Below are 21,449 nucleotides of genomic sequence, written 5' to 3'. Positions count from 1 at the left end.
CGCCTGCGCAGCGCCGAGGCTCGGGCTGGGGGCTGGGGGCTGGGGGCTCGGGGGTGGGGCCGCCGCAGCTTCCCCGGCCGGTCGTGGCCGGAAGTGGTGGCGATTCCCGAGGGAAGTTGAGGCCCCGGTGGGGGAAGGGGACGCGCGGGCTAAGCTGGCCTGACCGGAAACGGCAGCCCGGGGGGCGCGTCTGGGTCCCCAGCCAGACCCCCCCCACCTCCTTCCCCTTTTCTGAGAAGTCCGGGTTCCGCTGCTGCCCCGGGCGGGCTGTATGCGGCCTTTGATCCGACCGGTGATTAGGGTATTCGCCCGGCGGGAGGCTCATTCATTCGCCCCGGCGCGGGCTGCAGGCAGGAAGCGCGTCCGCCGCAGGGGAAGTGACTGGGCCAAGGTCAGGCACCGCGTGGCCCGCAGGACATGGGCGGACGGTGGCCGGGCTCGAAGCCGACTCCGAGGCCTCCTGGGCACCCAGCTGTGCTGTTTTATTCCGAGACCCAGTCCCGGCCGCAAGGGGTGGACCCCCCCCCCCCCAGGTCTTGGAGATACGTGCCACTGGCTCCGTGGGGTCAGGCAAGCTCAGGATGGAGGCCTCACACGATGGAAAAGTCACCCACAGGCCCTTCCCGTGTCGACCCCGTGCTGGGCGCCAGGGCAGGGAGATGAGCAAGGTCCTGGAGCAGGAGGGCAGAGTCCGCCCAGAGCTCTTATCGGAGGTTGGGAGGGCTGTGGGAGCCCAGGGAAGGCATCCCTACACAGCCCGGTCCCGGGGGCATTCAGGAAGGGCGTGACTCGGTGTGTGGCTTCCTGGTGCCAAGCCCCGCGTTGGGCAGTGCCAGGGATCCAGTTGGGAGTCAGAACCGGCCTCCGCTCCGGGGACAGGGTGCACGGTTGCCGTTGATCGTGGCTTATCTCCTCTGTAAGGCTGTAAGCCTCTTTGGCTAGATGCAGCTGGCATTCACCTGCCGCCTTTGCTGTAGTCCCTGCTGGTCCTCCGGCCTTCTGTCTCAACCCTGAGGACACTCAGATCGGATTCCGACTTTGTTATCTCATGTCTTAGTTTTTTCTCTGGAAGCCTTCCAGACCTGCCCCCCCACCCCCACCCCAGCCCAGCCGAGGAGCCGGAGCAGGGCTTGTCACCGTGCCTGGCCCATGAGCAACACTGTGGCCAGTTAGTTAAGAGCTCTGGGGTCAGGCCGGCCTGGGTTCACATCCCAGCTCCATGCCTCATACTTTGTGATTTTACAGTGCCAGTGAGTGTAACATCTCAGTTTCTGCCTGGATGAAGTAGAACGTTAATAATAGTATTGATCTTGGTAGGGAAGCTTTTAATGCTTTCTGATTAAAGTGAAAGGAAACCTCAGAGAGGTGACTGTAAACTCTCTGGGAAGGGCTCTGGGGCCCTGCATTCCTAGGCCAGGCTTCGCCTCCTGTCTCTTCCATCCTGGTGACCTCGGACCTGTCGCTTCCCCTTTTCATGCTTGTTTCCTCCTTTCCCCTAAGACGGACAGCACAGTCCAGCATTCCCTGGATAACCCTGGCTATGTGCAGGGCCCACGGGCACAGTGCTCTGCTGTGAATTGGGAAAGGAGGGTCCCTTGGCACCTCTTTCTTGAGGCTCCCCTGGCCCAGACTCAGAGCCGGCGGCAGGGGCAGTTCCTGTCCCGCAGCAGCTTAGAGACCTGTTGGGGAGACACGCAGAAGCAGCAGACCGAGGGCCAGGGGAATTTCCCAGAACAGCCCCTGGGAACTCTAGAAGCCCAGGGGGAAGCATGTCCTAGGGAAGGTGGTATGTCCACGTCTTGAAGGACAGGACGGATTGACCATGAGGACCCTGGGACTTGGGGGAGGATGACAGTGAGCTCCTTCGTTTGTCCTCCATGTTGCCCACGGCCGGGGGTGTGCAGGGTACGGGGGTCTCGGGGGTCAGCCATGGCCCTGCCCTCCGGGTGGAGACAGACACTTGCTTTTTGAGTGCTTGGCGGGTGTCTGGTCCTGGGCCTAGTACTCACTGTTCCGAGTTCTCAGAGGCCCTGGGAAGGGGGTGGCCATCCCGGATTCGGGGTGGGGGATCGAGCCCCAGGCCCCACAGTTACATAGGAGCCCTGTGATTCCAGGGCTTTCCCTTCGCCATCATGCCGCCACCTCTTGGCCAGGGTTGGGGTCTGGGGAGATAAGGGTATTGTGAAGGCCTCTTAGGTATCTATCGTTGGGTTGGGGGGACTCTGGTCTTCCCCTGTCACAGGTGTGTTGTCACGAAGATACCTGCAGGGTCACTGGCTGGTTCAGGGTACTCGAGACCCAGTTTCTCGTTTCCGGTGTGACTCTGACGCTAATAGTGGCACAGAGTGCTGTCACCTCACGACTACTGAGCAGCCGGCCACCCCAAGCCTGGGTGGGTGGCCCAGGGCCCCGGGCTGCTCTGCCAGGCCACCTGGGGAAGTGAGGGAAGCCAGGGCTGGCATCCTAAGAGCGAGGAGTAAAGAAACAGCCTTGGAGGCCGGCCCACCTGGCTGGAGTCTGTGCGCTTCGACTTCGTGGCTTTGTGACGACAGGTCAGCCATGGCACCGCCTGAACCCCCGTTTTAACAGTCCTTGTCCAGGTCACGAGGCACGCACTGGGCGTCTGGCTCCTTGCTGAGCTCCTCACGCTGGCTGCTTCAATCTTGATGCAGGACTCCCGAGGGGGAGGGCACACACAGGCTGAAGCACCTTGTCCAAGGTCACATGGCTGGTGGGTGGTGGGGCTGATTCTGACTCTGGCAGTCTGCCCAGAGAGACTGTCCTCTCCTCCGCCGGTGGTTGTGGGGATCAGGTCTGTGAGCCCACAGGACCCTGCGCCCGAGGTCTGAGGTGTAGTTGTGTTTGGTGAGTGGGATCTGTTACTATTACTTGAAAAGAGGAGAGTTGAGCTAAGGGAAGGGAGGAGTCTGGGAAGGCTTCCTGGGGGAGGTGCTACTTTTGCCTGGCCCTGGCAGCACATCTGCAGGTAGAATGTGGGCAAACCCACCCGCTGGAGAATGGGGGTCTGGCCCACTGGCCTGTGTGATGGGTGACACAAAAGGTGGCCTGGGGCTCTGCTTGCGCCTTTTTTTTTCTGGCCTGGAGAATATTTTTGTTTAAGCACTTTTTAGTTACTCGCCAACATTTAAGACTCAGGAGCATTCACAGACTCTCTGAAGATCTGAATGCTGAGCATTCCTGGATGGTGGCAGGTGGCTTCACGCCACCTCCCCTTTCCCCACCTGCCGCTATAACAGAGCAGGGATGTTCTAGGAATTCCAGAGTCTTCTCTTGGACATAGCTGGGAGTGGTGGCTCGGACCTCTGGAGTTTGCCGCCGGCTGGGGCCCTGAGGTCTGGCCGCACCTGGGGAGGGCTGCGAAGGATTGGAGGCGGGGTGCTGGGCGCCCCTGAGGGTGGTGGCCAGTCCAGACAGGCGGTGGACGCAGGCTGTCGAGCCCTGAGGCAGGCTCCCTGGGAGGCGGTCCAGGAAAGGGGAAGATGGCCAGGTGGGTGGGGGTGGGGCTGCTTTGCTCAGCTCCTCCTGAGCGCCCCGGAGACCAGGGAGCGGGTGCGGGTTACGTTCTGGGGGGGTAGGATCCTCTCAGCCCACCCAGGTGAGGCAGAAAGAGTCTGAGCAGAGAGTCACAGCGGAGGGGACGGGAGAGGTTGACAGCTCCTCTCCGCACGGGCAAGGGTGCCGCAGACTTTCCCATGGGCCCAGCTGTGGGGTCGGCGGTGGTCCCGACGGGGGCAGAGGAGGGAACGCGGGGGTTTTCAGGCCTGGAGTGAGGGGTGAAGCCGCTCACAGAAAAGGGAAGCGGGTAGGAGCTGGTGAGGAGAGTGAGTTTGCGGCGCCACCCTGGCCAAAGGGGGTCCGGGACGTGAGCCCCAGGCTGTGCGCAGGACACGGTTCCAGGTGCTGGTGCCCGGCCAGGTGATACGGGGCGGGGCCTGGGCCAGGCGGTGACACACGAGTGGGCCCTGGAAAGCTGAGAAGGGGCTGGGTGGGCGGAGGACAGCCACAGGCGGGAGGTGGGGTGGGTTGAGGGGCTGGGTGGCTGGCAGCGCTTGGGGGAAGCAAGGCGGGCACGTGCTTGGGGGGCGATGGAGGCGGGGCGGTGACGTGGGCCCGTCCCACAAGGTCCTGCGCGTCAAGTGCGCAGTTAGCAGCGGTTGCTGTGCCCTGCACCCATCGTTCGGAATGTTGCCCGCGTCTCAGGCTGCCCCGCTGCCTGGAATCCCTAGTCCACGCCCGGTCCCTGCGTTTGCTGCCCTGGGTGTTTCATGTGACCAGCTCTCTGTGCGGGGCCTCTGCTCAGAGCGGGATGTGTTCTGGCTTCCCCCGTGACGCGGCCTGTGACGGGAGCGCTCCGTCGGGTGACCAGACCACCGTTTGTGTGTTTGTTGGTCTGTCGGCGGGCAGTTGGGTTGTGTCCGTTATTTGGTGGTCATGGATCATGCCTGGGTGACTGCACGTGCGCACACTTAGTAAGGCCAGAGTGGCGGGATCCCGCGGCGACCCTGTGCTGTACTTTTCGGGGCCGCTGGTCTCTGCAGAGCGGCCGCCCCATTTCCCAGCCCAGCCGGCAGCGCCCGCAGGTTCCAGTGTGTGTACTTCTGTCGTCCTCTGTTTTCTGTCCCGCACGTTCGGACACTGGGACCTCACTGTGACGGCGAATGAGCCTGAGAGTCCTGTTATGTTCTCGCAGCTTCTAGAGAATGTCCATTCTGACCCTTTGCTCTTATATTCTCACAACTTCTACAGAAGGTCCGTTCTGACCCTTTGCTCATCTTCAGTTGGGCTACTTGAGTTGAGTGACTTAGGAAGATGAGTCTGTGGTGTGGGAAGCAGACTTTAAAGGGGTGTTGGGAGGGAGGGGGCGTGGGGAGGCACGGTGAGGGCAGACAGGTGGGAAGGAGGAGGCCGGAGGGCTGTGTCCTAGGCAGCTGGGCCATGGAGCCCTGGAAGGGGAGGGGTTAAAAGGCCCCTGGATTTGCTGACCCAGACGCTGGGGGGAGTGGTTGGAGATTGGGGGGGCGGTTGGCAGGGCAGGAGGTGGAAGTCACAGCTCAGCCCTGAGGGAGGAAGAGATGGGAGGAGAGGGGAGGGCCTGGAGGTGACGGTGGGAGGCAGGGTGTATCCTGGAGGGAAGGGCCCAGGCTGGGCAGGGGTTCAGAAGGGGTGGTTTGGAGCTGCTGGCGCAGGGGAGGGGAGGCGGTGAGATTGGCAGCAGAAGAAAGAGAGGGGCTAATTGGTGGGCTGGCATCCAGAGCAGGTGGGCGGGATCTCATAACAACAATAATAACAATAATTTGTCTGAGCTGCAAAGCGCGGGCCCTGTCTGCCCCTGTGCTAATTAGATGGCTCAGGGCCCTGCTGGGGGGGGGGGCTGGGGGGGCGCGTTCATTCTTCATCTTCAGGAGTGGAGGTCAGAGCTGGGTGAAGTCACAGAGCGGCTGTGGGGGCGACACTGGGGGCACTGGGAGCATGGGGGGCGGGGCCTTCGAAGGTGTCACACTGCAGAATTTGGCCTCTTCCTAAGCAAGTGGGAGGTGGGTCAGGGCTACAGCCCTTCCCCCACAACTGTGAGATCCTGGGTGTAGGACCCACAGGCCTCCAGAGTCTGACTAGAGGCCTCAGCAGCTACTTGAGTGAGTGAGTGAATGAGTGAGTGGACGGATGAGTGGATGGGAGAGGAAGGGCCCGGGTAGGTGTAGTGAACACCCTTCCAGACTCTCACGAGGACCCTGGCTCCTCCCTGCCTGGTGTGCTCAGCCCACGTCTCCTGGCCCTGGGGCACCTGCTGGTCATCCTAGGGAGGGCTGAGGCCGGGAGGGCCCAGCTTCCAGGCCAAGTAGCACCACTGTGGGCCATGGCCGCACCCCGATGGTTTGCTTAAATCCTCCGGGAGGTGGGTAACCCAGGAGTGTGCCCTGCACCTGGCTGGCCCTGACTGGCAGCTCCGGCGAGTGACCTCCTGACCCCTCAAAAGTCAGAACAGGAAGGTGCATCTTTTTTTCTTTTTTTTCTTTGAGAGCGTGAGCGAGCACGTGCGAGCTGGGGGAACGGCACAGAGAAAGGGGGAGAGAGAGCGAGAATCCCAGGCAGGCTCTGTGCTGCCAGGGGAGAGCCCAGCTTGGGGCTCGCACCCACCAACCGTGAGATCGTGACCGGAGCTGAAACCCAGAGTCAGGTGCTCAGACTGCGGAGCTCCCGGGGCCCCAGAAGGTGCATCTTTGTCTCTCTGAGGCCTCCGTAACATTTTCTGTGAAAACATGGCTTCCTGGTGTGTGGCTAACACCGATGCTGACTCCTTTGAGCTGTGTGCGCTCTGGCCTCCGAGCGTCCAGTGCCTTGTCTGCCCCCAGGGCGGGATCCGTAACTTTTTGGACTCCGCAAAGTGAAGAGATGAGCCCCTTGTACAAAAAGCAGGAAAAAAGCTTTTTCATTTCTTCTGGGGACTCTTGACCTGTCAGGGTGATTTCATTTGGGATTTCCTGTTGTGCTCCCTCCATGCAGGCGCCCCTGCGGGTGGAGCGCGGCCCCTTCTGCCCGGGTTTCTCAGGCACAGGGAGGGGTGGCCCGGCTCCAGGCGCCCGGCGTGCACTCCCTGGTCCCATCACACTTGATGTCCAAACACAGATGCAAAGAAAATTACTGGGGTTTCAGGACGGTGCCTGAGCTCATGCTGAGGCCCCCCACGCATGCGCCCCGGGCCCGCTCTCCTTCCCCCGGGAGGCAGGGCCCCCCAGGCCCGGTCCTCTACGTCAGGGTTCGCAGACATGTTCTGTGACAAGCGGAAGGTAGATGCTTCGGGCTTTACAGGCCAAGGAGTGGGATCAAGGATGCGGTGTAGCTGCTAGGCATATTTTAAAGGGTGACCATTTAAACACGCAGGAAAAACCCTTTGTCAACAGCGGCAGCAGGCTGGGACTGTGACTCCCTCTTGGTCCAGTCTGTCTCACAGAGAGAGGCCTTTCCCAGCGGCCTGTCGCCGCTCCTCCCTCCCCTCTTTGGGTTTCCTGCTGCGACTAGAACTCACTAACGGGGGAGAAGCACGTGGATTGTGTTCCCATGGACATGGAAGTCCAGGCAGGAGAGTGAAGACCCAGGGACGTTTGGAGGCCGAGGGGCCTGGGGTGGCGGCCGCAGCCCCTGGGGACTGGAGGAGAAAAGGGTCTGATTAGACTCCTTCTCTGGGGTCTGGAGAGAAGGATGGTCTTTGCCCCTGGTCCAGGGAGGGCACCTTGCCATGGGAATTTCATCTTCCAGGAAGCCCTGATGAAGCCCCGCCCCCTTGGCGGGCCGCCCCGTGGGTCGCTGCACTGGCTGCCTCGCCGCCTCCGCGTGGTCACCGGGCGCCTGGCTCTGGGTGACCGCCCGCTGAGGGCACAGGAACCTCGCTGGGCAGCGGGGAAGGACAGGACAGGGGCAGGAAGGGGCCGGAGCCGTGGCCTCTCGCTGCAGGAAGCCGGCCAGTGGTGGAGGCCCAGGATTGGGAAGTCCCTGCTGCCCGGACTTAGGCGTTAATTCAGGGGAAGCACAGCTCGCCCGCTTGGCAGGGAAGTTCCGGGCACAGAGGGAGGGGAGCGGCGCCCGCCCCGCCGGCCCCTTCCTGCGGCTTAGCTCCCTCTGCTCGAGGACACACTTGGCTTTATTAAGTGGTTCGTGAGTGGGGGAGGGTTTCAGTCAGCGAGCAGAGCGATGCGCCCTTTTTTTTACTGTTTGTTTCTAGTGTTTGTGGCCTTGTTATCAGGGGACCCTTACGCTTTTCGAAGTCTGTCTCCTTTTTTCTTTTTTTTTAAATTTGATGTATTTTTGAGAGAGAAAGCCCTAGAGAGCATGAAGGGCAGAGAGAGAGGGTCCTCAGAGGCTCCGCCCCGCTGGCGAGGAGCCCGACGTGGGACTGGAATGCCTGAACCCCGAGGTGGTGACCTGAGCCAGTCAGTTGGACGCTCCACCGACTGAGCCACCCAGGCGCCCCGAGTCTGTTTCCTTTTTAATTGAGGTATCACGTGTCTTTTAACGTGCAGTTTAGTGGTTCCTAGGATATTCACAGAACATTGCGCAGCCGTCACCACGGTCTGGTTCCAGAATATTCTCGTCCCTTAAAAAACCCCGTCAGTGGTCCCGCTCGGTCTCCGTCCCAGGCCCCTGGCAGCCATGCCTCTGTCTGCGCCCTTGGTGGCCCCGTCCCCCTCTGGGTGCGCGCCTGGCCGGGAGCGCTCGGGGCGAGGGTGCGTGGGGACCCGTGCCTCGTGTCTCGTGGGTGGGAGCCCGGAGCCGAGTCACTGGTCACGAGGTGAGTCTGGTCACCACGTGAGGAGCCGACGGCCGGGCCCCCAGCGGCCGCCCGCCTGCACGGCCCGCAGCCCCGCGCCGCGGAGTGTGAGTTCGCGGTTTCCGCGGTTTCCCTGGGGGTCCAAGGGCGGCCGCGTCCTCCGCCCCCTGCCCACCCAGCGAGTTTCCTGTCGCCAGGCTCTCCCAGAAAGGAGTCAGCTTTTAGTCTTTTCCCCGTTGCAGAAATAATTACGTAAAAAAAAAAGTTGAGATATGAAGATAAAAAGAAGAAAGTTAAAATCACTTGTCTGCTATCAGCAGGGCTGTCACAACCAGTTTGTGAGGCTGTGACATCTGTGGGATTTACTTTTGCTTAAAATTTTTTTTTAATGTTTATTTTTGAGAGAGAGAGTGCCCGAGCGTGCACACGAGTGGGGGAGGGCAGAGAGAGAGGGAGACACAGAATGTGAAGCAGCCCCAGGCTCCCAGCTGTCCGCACAGAGCCCGACGCGGGGCTCGAACCCGCGAACTGTGAGATCGTGCCCTGAGCCGGAGTTGGATGCCTAATCGACTGAGCCGCCCAGGCGGCTGTGGGATTTTAAGCTCTGCCCCGCCGTTCTGATGGCTTCTTTCCGTTTTTTCCCTGCCTTAAGTCTGGCTGTGATGAGCTTCTGTTTACCTGCAAGAAGCATTTTCTGAGGTTTGGGTTTTCCGTCCAGTTCGTTTCTGGAAAAGGGGGTCACCTGGGCAGGGGCTACGGGCGCCGAGCAGTGTGTGGGGCCCCCTCTTGGCCGGGGCTTGCTGGGCTCTGGGGAGCAGCCTGTCCTCCCTGTGGGGTCTGAGCGGGTGGGCGGGCAAGGGGGGCAGAGTTGCAGGGCGTTTGTCCCTGGAGCCTTTTCTCTTCACACCTGTTGAGGCGTGCGTCACGAACCTGTTCTCGGCCCCCATCAGCCCCTGGCGCTGTTGTGGGTGCCAGGCACCTCGAGGGTCTCGGGGTGGGGCTGACTGGGGGCTTGGAGGGCTCTGCGGAGGTGGTGGCACAGGCAGAGAGGATGAAGATTGCTGCCTCCCCCGCCCCCCCACATCCACACCCTCCTGGATCCTGGGAGACCCCGAGGCACTGCGCCTGCGGAGCGGATCCTGGCTGCCCTCCATGGGTGCTCCTCGCTGTGGCTGCAGGGGACCTCCGGGACCTGGCGTCCCTGCATCTGTGAGCCCGGTGTCCTTACGGTGCCCACCTCAGAGGGATCACCACGTTTCAGAGAACACCTCGGTCCTCCATCTGGCCTGCCCAGCCCTGCATCTCCAGCCTCAGGGCCTTTGCACCTGTCGTCCCTGCCATCAGCGTCCCTTCCCTTCCACGCCACGCTTCTTGGGAGAGCCTCCTCTGGCCCCTTGCTGCCGCTGCCCATCCCTCCCTGTCCCTCCATGTGTGTTTTCATGTGTCGCTCCTCTGCTTGTTCGTCACTGGCAGGAACCTCCCCGAGGCCTGGGCCCGTGGGTGGGGGTGGCGGGCACAGGCGGGCAGGAAGGGGTTGTGCGCCTGAGCACACGCCGGCCCCTGCAGAATGGCTGCTCTCGCTCCGTGTCTTCTCGGTAGTCCAGTCGGTGTCCTGTGTGGTGCGGGAGCCTGTGATCAGTCAGGCAGGTGCCTCCGGGCCACAGTGGGCACCGTGACCAAGCGTGGGGGCGAGAGCCTACACGGGGCACTGCTGCACCTAGCCTGACCCCGTGGTAGCTCCCTGTCGTGGTGGGTGGCATGGGGGCCGTGAGAAGGTTGGGCCTGGGCTGGGGGCTCCCACTGCGGGCTTCTCGCTGCCCCCCCGCCCTCCCCAGAGCCTCCGAGGCTGATGCTTTCCATGCCCTTCCTCGGTGCCCTCTCCCCCTAAGCATGTCTTGGTCTTTGATTATGTCCCGTGCTCTTACAGGTCCTTGTGACGATTGGTTGGGTGTTAGGAAGGCCAAGCGGTTGGGCTTGACCAAGGGCTCTGTGGCCACACTGATGGCGTCCTGTCCCTGCTCCCTGGTGACCTCACCTCTGCTGTGACATGGGGCTGGTGGCCACTGAGAGCATGCCTGTGCCGGTCGATGTGGAGCCAGAGCTGGTGGGTGGAAAGCTCACAGCAGGCACGTGGGACACTGATCCATATCTGTCTCCCTGCAGACCCCTCGGGGCAGGGCTGGGCCGGGCTGCCTGGGTCTCCAGGATCAGGTTGCGTGTTTGCAGTTCTCTGGGTGCCATTTGCCTTCAGATCCCTGCCACTCCTGCTTCAGTTTCCTCATCTGATGATGGGGTGACCACATTGCTTACTCAGAGGGTGTTCTGTCTGCACCACGTAGGACAGGGCCCAGACCTGGGACACATGTCCGTGTGTGTTTGTCAGCAGGATGGGCAGATTGTCCGGGTTCCTCTCAGATGTCAGTAGGAGCCCGCCCCCCAGCAGTGGAGTGGGTCCTTTTGGTGCCTGGCTGGTGCTGAGCCCCCCCCGTGGGTGGGGGATTGGAGAGAAACGGGTGGGTGCGTTGCCGTGAGGTGTGTGGTGCTGGGGTGCCGACGGCCACTGTCCCAGATGCTGGTCTGCAGGTGCTGAGCTGGGAGGCCCTATGTGGGGGTGGGGCCGGAGGACCCCATGTGGGGCAGCGGGCTATCAGAGCTGGGTGCGCTCAGCTTCAGGCAGCAGCTCCCCTTTATTTGGGACTCAAGGGCCCGACAGCAGAAGAGGAGCCCCTTGAGGTCCCAGTTGATGGCGTCTGGGCCGCGGGTGGCAGCCTCCTGTCACCGGTCCTGTGTGCTGCAGGCTTCCCGCCACGGAGTGAGGCCACACCAGGGAGCGGGGTCCAGAGGGACCGGGACGCCCGGGGCTGGGTGCCTGCCCAGGTCTCCCCCCCCACTCCCTGCCCCCCCAGTCCAGGACACAAGGCAGACCCCTGCCCAGCTCCTGTGCTCAGTGCAGTGGGGAGGCCTGAGGGTGCAGGAAGAGGGCGGGTGTGGGGGGGGGCAGGGGCTGTCTGCCCCAGGAGCCAGGCCTTGATCCTTGGGGCCAGTAAGGAAGTGAGGGATTGGGAGGGGGTCGGGGGCTGTGCAGGTACCCCTGGGAGTCAGCTGCTTTCCCCCAGGACCCCGATGTGGACTTTGTCTTGGTTCATGCACGTTTGCGACTGCAGAGCGTGATCCCGGGCGCGGCCCGGCCTGTGAGCCCTGCACCCTGTGGTTGGCGGCGGTCGTGGGTGGAGGGCTTCCTCGCCGTGGGCCTCCTGGCACGTCCAGGGCAGCGATCAGGTGCCGGGTGGCGGTGGAGGGAGGTGTCAGTGGGTGGCTGGGGGTGGCATCTCACCCCGCAGATGGGGACCAAGCCTGGCTGGGCGGCCGCTCCTCCTCAGCTTATGCGTGGCCTTGGGCGGGTCCCCCTGCAGAGTCCCTCAGGTACCTGCTGCCATGCGCACTTGAGTGCGGATTGGAGCCCACATGGCGTCTGGCATCCTGTGAACTCTGCCCTTCCGTCTCATCCCCCTCCTAACAGGGACCCAGCATGGAGCTTCGGGAAGAGGCCTGGTCTCCGGGGCCGCTGGACTCCGAGGACCAGCAGATGGCCAGTCATGAGAACCCAGGTGAGGTGGCTGTGGGCCGTTCTTCTGTGCTGGCCAGTCCCCGTCCTGGGCCCCGGCTCCCTGTACCTCCCCGCCCATGGCTGTGGGAGCCCCTGGGGGCCGCTGCTCTCCGTGCTTCCTCCTGCCCTCACGGCCCGGCCCCCTCGCCGCCAGCAGCCCGGCCACGCTGCCCTGTTTCTAGGTGGCCTGTAGACCGGGGGTGGGCGTGACGGGGCTTGGGGGGACTGTGACGTGCAGCTGACAGCACTCCAGAGGTGGCACTGTGCTGGCTTTTTGGAGAAGGCTGGGTATCTAAGTTTTTATGGGAAATCTTTCACTTTTAAATACCAGCGCCATGTTTTATTTAATAAAGCATCATTTGGGTTGAATAAAATTCCTTTTTGAGCACCTGGGGCCCAGGGTTTGTTGCCGAGACCGTGCACCCAGGAGATGGAGCAGGATGCTCTCCTGGTGCTCCCAGCGCGGTGGGTTCGGGTGGTGTTGTGCCCGTGTGGGGTCAGCAGATGGCTTGTACCGGAAAGAGCCAGAGGGGGGATACGTTTGGTTTTACAGAGCCTGTGCCCTTGCAGCGGGAGAGCAGCCAGACCACGTGGAAGTGAGTGGAGGTGACCACGTGCCAATAAAACTTTATTTGCAGAGCAGGCACCGAGTTTGCGAGCCCTGTGCCAGCCTGTCGTAGTGGCCGAGGGAGGGGCTGTGAGGACCCGGCCACACGTGCAGGTAGATGCCATTGTAAAGCCCCAGGCCTCCTCCTGCTCCGTTATTCTAAGATCATCTGCAGGAGCCTGGGCGGCTTTGGTTACAGAGCAGGAAGCCGAGTCCCGGGAGCTCCGTGCTCACTCCGATCCAGCTGCCCCCACGGGGAGGACCTGTGCCCGTCCTTCCCTGGCGCCCCCCACAGCCCCAGGCCTGCTCCTCCGCCTTCCCCTGACCTGCCTTCTTGCCCTTCCAGCCCTTTTGTTTTGTTTTACATTTATTTATTCATTCATTTATTTATTTATTTATTTTTGAGAGACAGAGGCAGCAAGAGCAGGGGAGGGTCAGAAAGAGAGGGAGACACAGAATCTGAAGCAGGCTCCAGGCTCTGGGCTAGCTGTCAGCACAGAGCCTGAGGCGGGGCTCGAACCCATGAACCGTGAGATCATGACCTGAGCCTAAGTCGGAGGCCTAACCGACTGAGCCACCCAGGCGCCCCCTTTTTTTTTTTTTTTTTTTTTTACATTTATTTATTTTTAAGAGACAGAGAGAGACAGAGAGCAAGCGGAGGAGGGGCAGAGAGAGGAGGAGACAGAATCGGAAGCAGGCTCCAGGCTCTGAGCAAACGTTCAGCACAGCCCAACGTGGGGCTCAGGCCCACGGACCGCGAGATCATGACATAAATTGAAGTCGGACGCCCAACCGACAGCCACCTTGGCGCTTTTTTTAAGTTTATTTATTTTGAGAGAGAGTGAGTGAGAGGGAGGGGCAGAGGGACAGAATCCCAAGCAGGCTCCACACGGCAGCATGGAGCCCGGCGCGGGGCTCGAATTCCTGAACTGAGATCACGACCTGAGCCGGGATCAAGACTCACTCACGCGACAGTCACCCGGTGCCCCGGCCTCCAGCCCTCTTACAGTTAACGTGAAAGCCTGTCTTGTGGGAATTTCAAACTTCAGTGGTGTAATGACTGTTGATTTCTCCTGAGCTCCAGTGATCAGAGATCCCTCCCAACTCTTAGGTCCCTATTCGGGCCCTCTTCGCCTGGAGCAGTTTGTAGAAAATTCTAGATGTTGTATTATTACACCTTTAAGTTCCCAGAGGGATAGGTCCTCTAAGAGCACAAACAGAACAGCAACACAGTGCTGACCTCACTTAACAAAACACCCTGTTCCTGTCCAAATATCCCATTTTCTCTAGAACATACGTCTTAATTTTACGAACCATCTGTTAATCCATTCTCCTCAGAAAACCTTGAAAGCGTACGGTGGGCTGTCCTGAGCCTGGGCTCCCCCACCCCTCACTGCCATGTCCCCACATCGTGACACCCCCTTCACTCAGCTGGCGAGCCTGTGCCTGGACGCCTCCGACTTCCCGTTGTCCGGGGCCCGCCAGGCGCCCTGCCTGTGGCACCCGTGGGGCCTGGTGGGTGGTGGGTGACGGGCAGGTGCCTGCTGACCCCCGACAGCGAGCCGGAGCTGGCAGGAGGCAGGCAGGGTGGGCCCGTTGTCCTGTCCCAGAGCCGGAAGATGAGGAAGGAGGCGCCGGCGCAGCCCCAGGTCCCGGGGAGTGGAGGCCGGGACCGTGTCCTGGAGTCTCCCCAGGTTCCCCAGCCGACTGACCTGCACGCGGTCCCGTGTCCACCCTTGTCCGCAGCCGCCAGGTCAGCATCTTGGGATGATCTGCAGTGATGCCCGGGCCCGCCCCGCCCACCTGTGGGGTCTGGGGGGACACCGTCCGCAGCTGGAGGCGGGCTGACAGGGAGCTGCGCGGGGGGCTGGGGCCGGAAGGGCGTGTGCTCTGGGACGGCAGGCTGCAGGCTGCAGGCGGGGTGCTTCCCGGGTTGGGTGGCTCAGCCGTTTCTCCCCCAGCCCCTGCGTCCTGGCCCTGGGCAGCCTTCTGCATGCTGTGCCGGCCGCCCCCACCGTCCTGAGATGGGCACCTGCCCAAGGGCAGGGCAGACGCACAGTGGGATGCCCGGGCCTCTCTCCCCGTTGACCCCGTTTGGGTCTGGTTAGCCGGATTGGGGACGTGTGACGTAGGAGGTGGCTACAGGGTCACCATGCCTGGCTTCTCCCAGCTCAGCCCTGTGCTGGGGATTTTCTGGTGAGGAAGGCGGGGCTGCTCCCAGCAGTGGCCCCCAGGGGGAAGGGCCTTCTCTGGGGCTTAGGAGTGATTTGGAAGCTGTTGGGCTGCTGTGGGGGCAGGGGTGCCTTGTCCTTCCCTGGAGGTGGTCGTGGGCCTGAGGCTCTTGCAGACCACGGGTTGGGTGGTGGGCCCTCGGGCAGAGGAGGGCGTGGGCTTGGGCTCCAGCCCAAGGTGTCTGCCGTACTTCCAGCTCTCTGTCCCCGCCCCGCCCCTCACATGCCTGCACCCCTGCCCCCACCCGTGTGCGTGTGTGTGTGTGTGTGTGTGTGTGTGTACACGTACACAGGAGGATTGAAGTGAACGTCTCAGATCAGTTCTCCGTGCTGGCGGCCCCGTGCTGTCCGGTCTCCTGCTGCCCTCTCCCTGGGGAGCTGACCCCTGGCGCCGGGCCTTGACCAGTGTGACGCCCGCTGCTCCCAGGGCAGGTGGTGGGTCACCGGGCGCTGCTTCTCAGGCAGCGCCGAGCACATGAGAGAAACGGGCCAGGGGGTCACGTTTCCTTCCCCGGGGTGGACTCGCCCCAGCCATTTGTGAAACTGCAGGAATGTCTCATTTTTCCTCTGTATGTGGGTATTTTTAGGAATGGTGTGTAGACTTAGCTGGTGTGCTGTTAACAGAGGCTGGTGTTTTTGTAGAAGCACTTTCGTGTGTCCCGGGTTCCTCAAGCTGCCGGGCTGTCCTGGAGGTCAGGATGCCCATCACAGTGCTGGGCAGGGAGGCTGGGCCGCCTCTAGGCAATTGGATGGTTCCTGGGAGTGCCTGCGGCGAGGGCTCCTTCTGACCCCCAGCCTGGCTGCCCCGGTGGAGCCGGCCAGGCCGGTCTTGGCCTTTAGCTGCAGAGTGTTCAGAAAGAGAAGCAATCAGAAAAATGGACGCATAAATGAAAAAGATCTCGTGATTCTGAGGAGGGTGCTCTCCCGACAAGGAAGATGTCAGCCGGTATCCCGGAAGTCCCCTGCTGGAGGACGGTCCTGATCCCCGCTGCCTACCGCCCTCTGGCTCCCATGTGTCCCTGCACTCTGGAGTCCTTCCAGGGAGCTCCCCTCAAATGCCGCGTCCGAGCCCAGCGTGGTGGCCGCCCTGAGCTCTCCCCAGACCCCCACATAAAAACCACGTGCCCTGGGCCACACTAATGACACACACCTTAGTGTGAGGGTGCCCCCACCAGCCCCAAAACACAGTTGGATGGGGACAAACCAATGGCCCCAGGTTCGTGTGGTGTTAGCATTGTGCTAGAGGGAAGGGAATGAGGAAGAACCCCACGTAGCCCTCAGGGGTTCGCTGGTAGGCGTGGCAGGGGCGGGAGAGGCCCACGAGGCCGGCACCTGAGACGGGGGTTTCTGTCCAGACGGCGCAGGGAGCTCGGGGCTGCAGGAAGGTCCGAGGGGCCGGAGCCACCTGGGGCCCGCACACGGGCTCTGGTGCCAACCAGGTTGAATGCCCTGGCAGGGCAGGACCCACGCAGGCGAAACCTCCCAGGAGGGGATCCAAAACTGAGTGGGACCCCTGTCCTTGACCACAGATACAAACAGAGTGGCCGCGGAGCCAGGGACCCTGGGAGAGTGTGTCACAGCCTCTCAGCCATGATGCCGGGATAACAGAGGCCAAAACAGGACCTGGATCCCTGCCCCGCCCCTCCCCCCCTCAGGTCGCCTCCGCCCCCCTCCCCCACCAAGCTTTTAGAAAAAAAGGGAACATGGGCAGATACACGAGGCCAGAGAGAGCAATCAGAACTCTCAGAAGCAAGGATGTGCAGATCAGAGTTTGCAGTACGAGCAGATTTCACCACGATGCCTGAAAGAGAAAATTCAGGGCAAATAAAAACACATTCCCCAAGAAAAATTGGAGATTAAAAAAAGACATTTTATTTTATTTTTTCCTTATTAAAATTTTTTTTAAATTGTGCTTAAATCCAAGTTAGTGAACACTAATAGTGTAATGGTGATTTCAGGAGTAGAATTTGGTGTGTGTGATTCAGTGCCTACGTATGACAACCAGGGAGAAGGGACATTTTAAAATCTAAAAGGGGGCTACCCAGGTGGCTCAGCATCCGACTTCGGCTCAGGTCATGATCTCATGGTTCGTGGGTTCAAGCCCCTCGTCGGGCTCTGTGCTGACAGCTCAGAGCCTGCAGCCTGCTTGGAATTTTGTGTCTGCCCCTCCCCCACTTGCACGCATGCACTCTCTCCTTCAAAAATAAATAAACGTTAAAAAATTCTTTTTAAGTAAAAAAGAAGTGAAGAAAGATTAAAATGGACTAAAACACTTGAAGCCAGTCAAAATCCCAGCACTTAGAGGGGCAGCCCTGCAAAAATCCAAAGCAAAAGAGGGAGTAAATAGGGGAACTTCCCGGAATGTAAGAATTCTGTGTTGAAAAATGAATCACAGATCTGAGAACGTCCCGTCAGGCGAGCAGGCCCAGTTCTGTTCAGGTCACTGGACGCTACGGACCGTGGGCCGAGCTGGCGCTGGCGCTGGCGGGCCGCTGGACAGTGGGGCCACGTGGAGGATTCCCCGGGGGAGGAAGAGGGAGCCCGGGGTCTCCTTAAGACTGACCCACAGCCGGAGGTGCCGCAGGGACTCCGTCCGCCGGGTTGTGCCCCTTCCGAGGAGGCTCAGCAGGTGAGCCTCGGACGACCCCGGTGGGACAAGGGTGGGGCCCCGGGAGGTGGGGTAGGTCAGGCCCGCACACGCGGCCGGCCGAGGCCTGGCCGTGGACCGGAGCAGCACACCCACAGCCGGGCTTCATTTGTGGATCTCAGCAATCAGCGCAGCGGTGGGATCTGCCTTCGGCCTGCACTGGGGCAGCCCCTCGCTGCCTGGTATCTCGAAACTAAAGTGGGGTCAGCAAATGAGTAACTCGGGCATTCAGGTTCTCTCCCCCCTTGTGAAGAAGGGAGATGCAGGTGTCACGGAGAAAAGACTCTAGAAAAACCTGTAGGTCCACATTTGTCAGAGAGGAATTTTATTATAAACAAACAAACAGTGATCCTTTTCCTGATTTTGGTCTTGAGGTATTTTCCTCTGAAGGAACCCAGGGCCTCCGGGAGAGACAGCTGGTTGCACGTCCGGGCACGTGGCTGAGCCTGGAGTATCTCGGGCTGGGGGCAGGGAAGCTGCCAGAAGCCCCCTGGGCCACGTCTGGAGGGTGTGGGGGCCCTGACATGCCACGGATGGGACACGGGGGGGCTCCGCTAGCTGTGGTGATGACCGTGGAGTGAGACCACTGTGCACCTTTACACCCAGGAGTTCCTGGCAATGCCGAGGAAGGGGAGACACGGGGTGCCCCGGGGGTGGTGGGAACCAGGTGTTTATCTTGAAGACTGGACCCATGGGGGAAGCGGGCACGACCCTGCCGTAGCCGCCTGCAGGTACCGTGATGGCCGGGACCTCGGTGGGAGCCACTCGGTTGCACACGCTCTGAGTGCCGGTTGCCGGCGGCTGCTGACAGCAGGGACAGGCCCCTTTGCAGCTGAGGCCAGAGCAGGGGTGCGGATGGGGCCACCTGCCGAGCCACACACAGCCTGGGCTCTTCAACAGCAAGGCTGTGAGGAAAAGCAGGACACAGGGAATCTGGATTAAGAGACTCTCAGACACTCTGAGTTAAAAAGTAGTGGACCAGGGCCGCCCCACAGCCTCCGGGGATGCACGTGGCAGTAGCCACGGAGACTGGCAAGGGCAGGCTGGTGGGGGGCCTTCCTTGTGGGCGGCCGGCCCTGGGTCTTGGCCTAGGCACTGTATGTCTGTATTTATGTGTTCAGCTCCGCGTCCCGTTTTGGGGCCCTTGGAGTTCGTGGCCATCTATTTTACCACAGCACAGCTAACGTTGAATTCAACCACCGGCTTCAGCCCTGGAGCGTCCGCCTGAGTCCCTGAGCGGGGCCCTCCCTTCAGTGAGAGGTTGACACTGTTTGCTGAGGGTCCTGGCGCCAGGAGACCCCCCTCCCCTCCCCTCTTTTCCCCTGAAGGGGAGCTCCTTCTGCTATTCTTGTTGACTGAGGGCTTTGTGCTCCTCAGTCCAGCAGTTCCTTGAATTCTTTCAAAGGGAAAAGCCCCTAGTGAGGAAGGCAGGCCAAGGGCAGCTGACTTCCTGCCTGGCCCCCAGGCTGGCCTTCACCACCGCCCCTGAGCCCGGCGCCAGCCTGTGCTTGGAAAGAACAGCCCCCAGCATCCAAAGGTCCTCAGAGGGCCAGGAACCCGCAGGTTGGAAAAGAGCTCACCTCCCAGAGTAATGAAAACCCTCCTCCCCTGAACACTTGCTTAAAAAGGCAGTGGTGCACGTGGTCAGCTGGACACGGGCAGACAAGTCAAACAGCCTGAGCCCTGCCACAAAACCCAGCCGCCTCATCACCGGAGGCCTCAGCTGGCCCTTCCGGATCTCTGTCTCGTCCGGACCAGGTGCCCAGGCCTCTGGTCCGAACTCATGCGGCCGCTTGCTGCTCTGGGGGTGAGGATGCGCCCCTGACCTGGGGACCAGTGTTTCACAAGCTTCGATTGTACTCAATGTGTGTGGTGGGTGTGTAAACACCGTTTCTAGCTACAGAGTTTAGTGAACACGGTGTACTGTTAAATGTTCTCCATAACTTCGAAAACAAAATTTTTAAAAAATTTATTTTGAGGGAGAAGGCACACCTGTGCACGCATGAACAGGGGAGGGGCAGAGAGAGGGAGAGAGAATCCCAAGGAGGTCCCCACTGTCAGTGCAGAGTCGTTCGCAGGAATCATGCGATCATTTGCTGAACCGAAGTCAAGAGTCGAATGCTTAACCGACAGCCAGCAGGCGCCCCAGACACGTCTGCTGTGATTACAGGAGTGTGGGAGTGAGGCTTGTGTCCGGGCCGTGCCGCCTCCCACGTCTGCTGTGTCCTCTTTGCATCTCCGCCAGATGCGCTTGTGACTCCATTTCTTGTTTGACACCGACGCGGGCTCCAGCCCCACCCCCTCCCGACTTCTGCCTGCACTGTTGGCAAGCCAGATGCCAGGCCGCCTGCCTGGGTGGTGGGTCTTGAGAACCAGGGTCACCGCAGTGCCGGGCCCCCGCAGAGCTCCTGACTCAGCAGGCCCGGGCGGCTGAGCAGAGCCTTTCCAAATTCCCTGACGATTCCGATGCCACGGTCAGGGCCCCTTGGGGGGGCGCTGCGTCAGTGTGGGGCGCTGTGTGGTGCAGGGGTGCCGGGTGGCTCTGCCTCTTCCAGGATTTGATTCACCGTGGTGCCGCGGGTGTAAAGACCCGACTCCACAGCGCCCTCCTCACAGGGCTGACTCGCGCTAAGGCTGAAGCACGAAGCGCCAGCCTCGGTGCATCCTCTGGCTCCTGTGTGTGTTGCCAGTGTCCTCACCGGTCAGTGTGTGAGCGCGTTGCGGCTGGGGAGAGCAAGAGTCCAGTCGCAGGTGCACACGGCCCGTCTGAGCCGAGCCAGTTGTGGGGGAGGCCGCGGCCGCCTTTCCCGGGCAATGGCTCAGGGCCTGCTGTGCGCTGCCGGCGGCAGCTGGGGCGTGGCCCTGTCCTCAGCCCGCAGCTGCCAGGACCAGGGCCCCACACTAATTCATTGTCGGGCTGCACCGGTAGACAGAGGTCCGGGTATGTGGGGTCGCATTCCCAGTTAGCGGGACTCCCTGCTGGCCTGTGATCCCTGCGACCCCATTCACCAGGCGGGTCCCTCCTTCCCGTTTCCGCCACCCGCACCAGGACAGTCTTCCTGGAGCCCAGGGGTAACACCTTCTCCAGGCCTGCCTTTGCTTCCGGGCCCTGGTCCGAGCGCCCTCGCCCAGGGACCTCCCTGCCCCAGCCTGGTGCTTGGGGCTTACCGATCATTTCCTGGGCTTCCCCCGGTGTTCCTTTATGTGGATACTGCTTATTTCCAGACATTTCTGGAGTGCCTGCCTTGTCCCAGGCATGGTCCTGGGTGTGGGGGAGGCCGCTGGGATGGGTAATGACCACATGAATGTTCAGTAAAATGCCAGGGAGCGAACGAAGTGGTGGGTAAGAGGATGGAGACCGGGAGACTGAGGGGTTCTCACTGACGCGGCCTAGCCGACCTCCCGGGTCACAGCGGGCCCGGAGGCCAGGCTGGGTGGAAGCCCTCGGCTCTGGCACCTGGGCAGACCCCCCTCTCCCCCCCAATCGTGGCTTCTGACTCTTCTCCCCTTTGCCTTCTAGTGGACATCCTCATCATGGATGACGATGACGTCCCCAGCTGGCCCCCCACCAAGCTGTCCCCGCCCCAGTCGGCGCCCCCCGCCGGTCCCCCGCCCCGGCCGCGGCCCCCAGCCCCGTATATCTGCAACGAGTGCGGCAAGAGCTTCAGCCACTGGTCCAAGCTGACGCGGCACCAGCGCACGCACACCGGCGAGCGGCCCAACGCCTGCGCCGACTGCGGCAAGACCTTCTCGCAGAGCTCGCACCTGGTGCAGCACCGGCGCATCCACACGGGCGAGAAGCCGTACGCCTGCTCCGAGTGCGGCAAGCGCTTCAGCTGGAGCTCCAACCTCATGCAGCACCAGCGCATCCACACGGGCGAGAAGCCCTACGCCTGCCCCGACTGCGGCCGCAGCTTCACGCAGAGCAAGAGCCTGGCCAAGCACCGGCGCTCGCACAGCGGCCTCAAGCCCTTCGTGTGCCCGCGCTGCGGCCGCGGCTTCAGCCAGCCCAAGAGCCTGGCGCGCCACCTGCGGCTGCACCCGGAGCTGTCCGGGCCCGGCGTGGCGGCCAA

The 21,449-nt window shown here is 61.6% G+C and overlaps 1 protein-coding gene across 1 annotated transcript in view; it reads left to right on the top strand.

Annotated features, from left to right (window-relative positions):
- The first annotated feature begins 330 nt into the window (after positions 1-330).
- The window catches only part of ZNF787 (zinc finger protein 787), a 26,652-nt gene continuing 5,533 nt past the window's right edge, over positions 331-21,449 (top strand). Inside the window, exons 1-3 of the mRNA XM_029924410.1 lie at positions 331-391; positions 11,805-11,892; positions 20,897-21,444. Coding sequence (XP_029780270.1) covers positions 11,814-11,892; positions 20,897-21,444 — 627 coding nt within the window. The 5' untranslated portion in view covers positions 331-391; positions 11,805-11,813. The remainder of the gene's footprint in view (positions 392-11,804; positions 11,893-20,896; positions 21,445-21,449) is intronic.

The sequence above is a fragment of the Suricata suricatta genome, chromosome 16 (assembly GCF_006229205.1).
Source record: "Suricata suricatta isolate VVHF042 chromosome 16, meerkat_22Aug2017_6uvM2_HiC, whole genome shotgun sequence".
Taxonomy (NCBI): domain Eukaryota; kingdom Metazoa; phylum Chordata; class Mammalia; order Carnivora; family Herpestidae; genus Suricata; species Suricata suricatta.
This window is presented reverse-complemented; position numbering and strand designations above follow the sequence as displayed.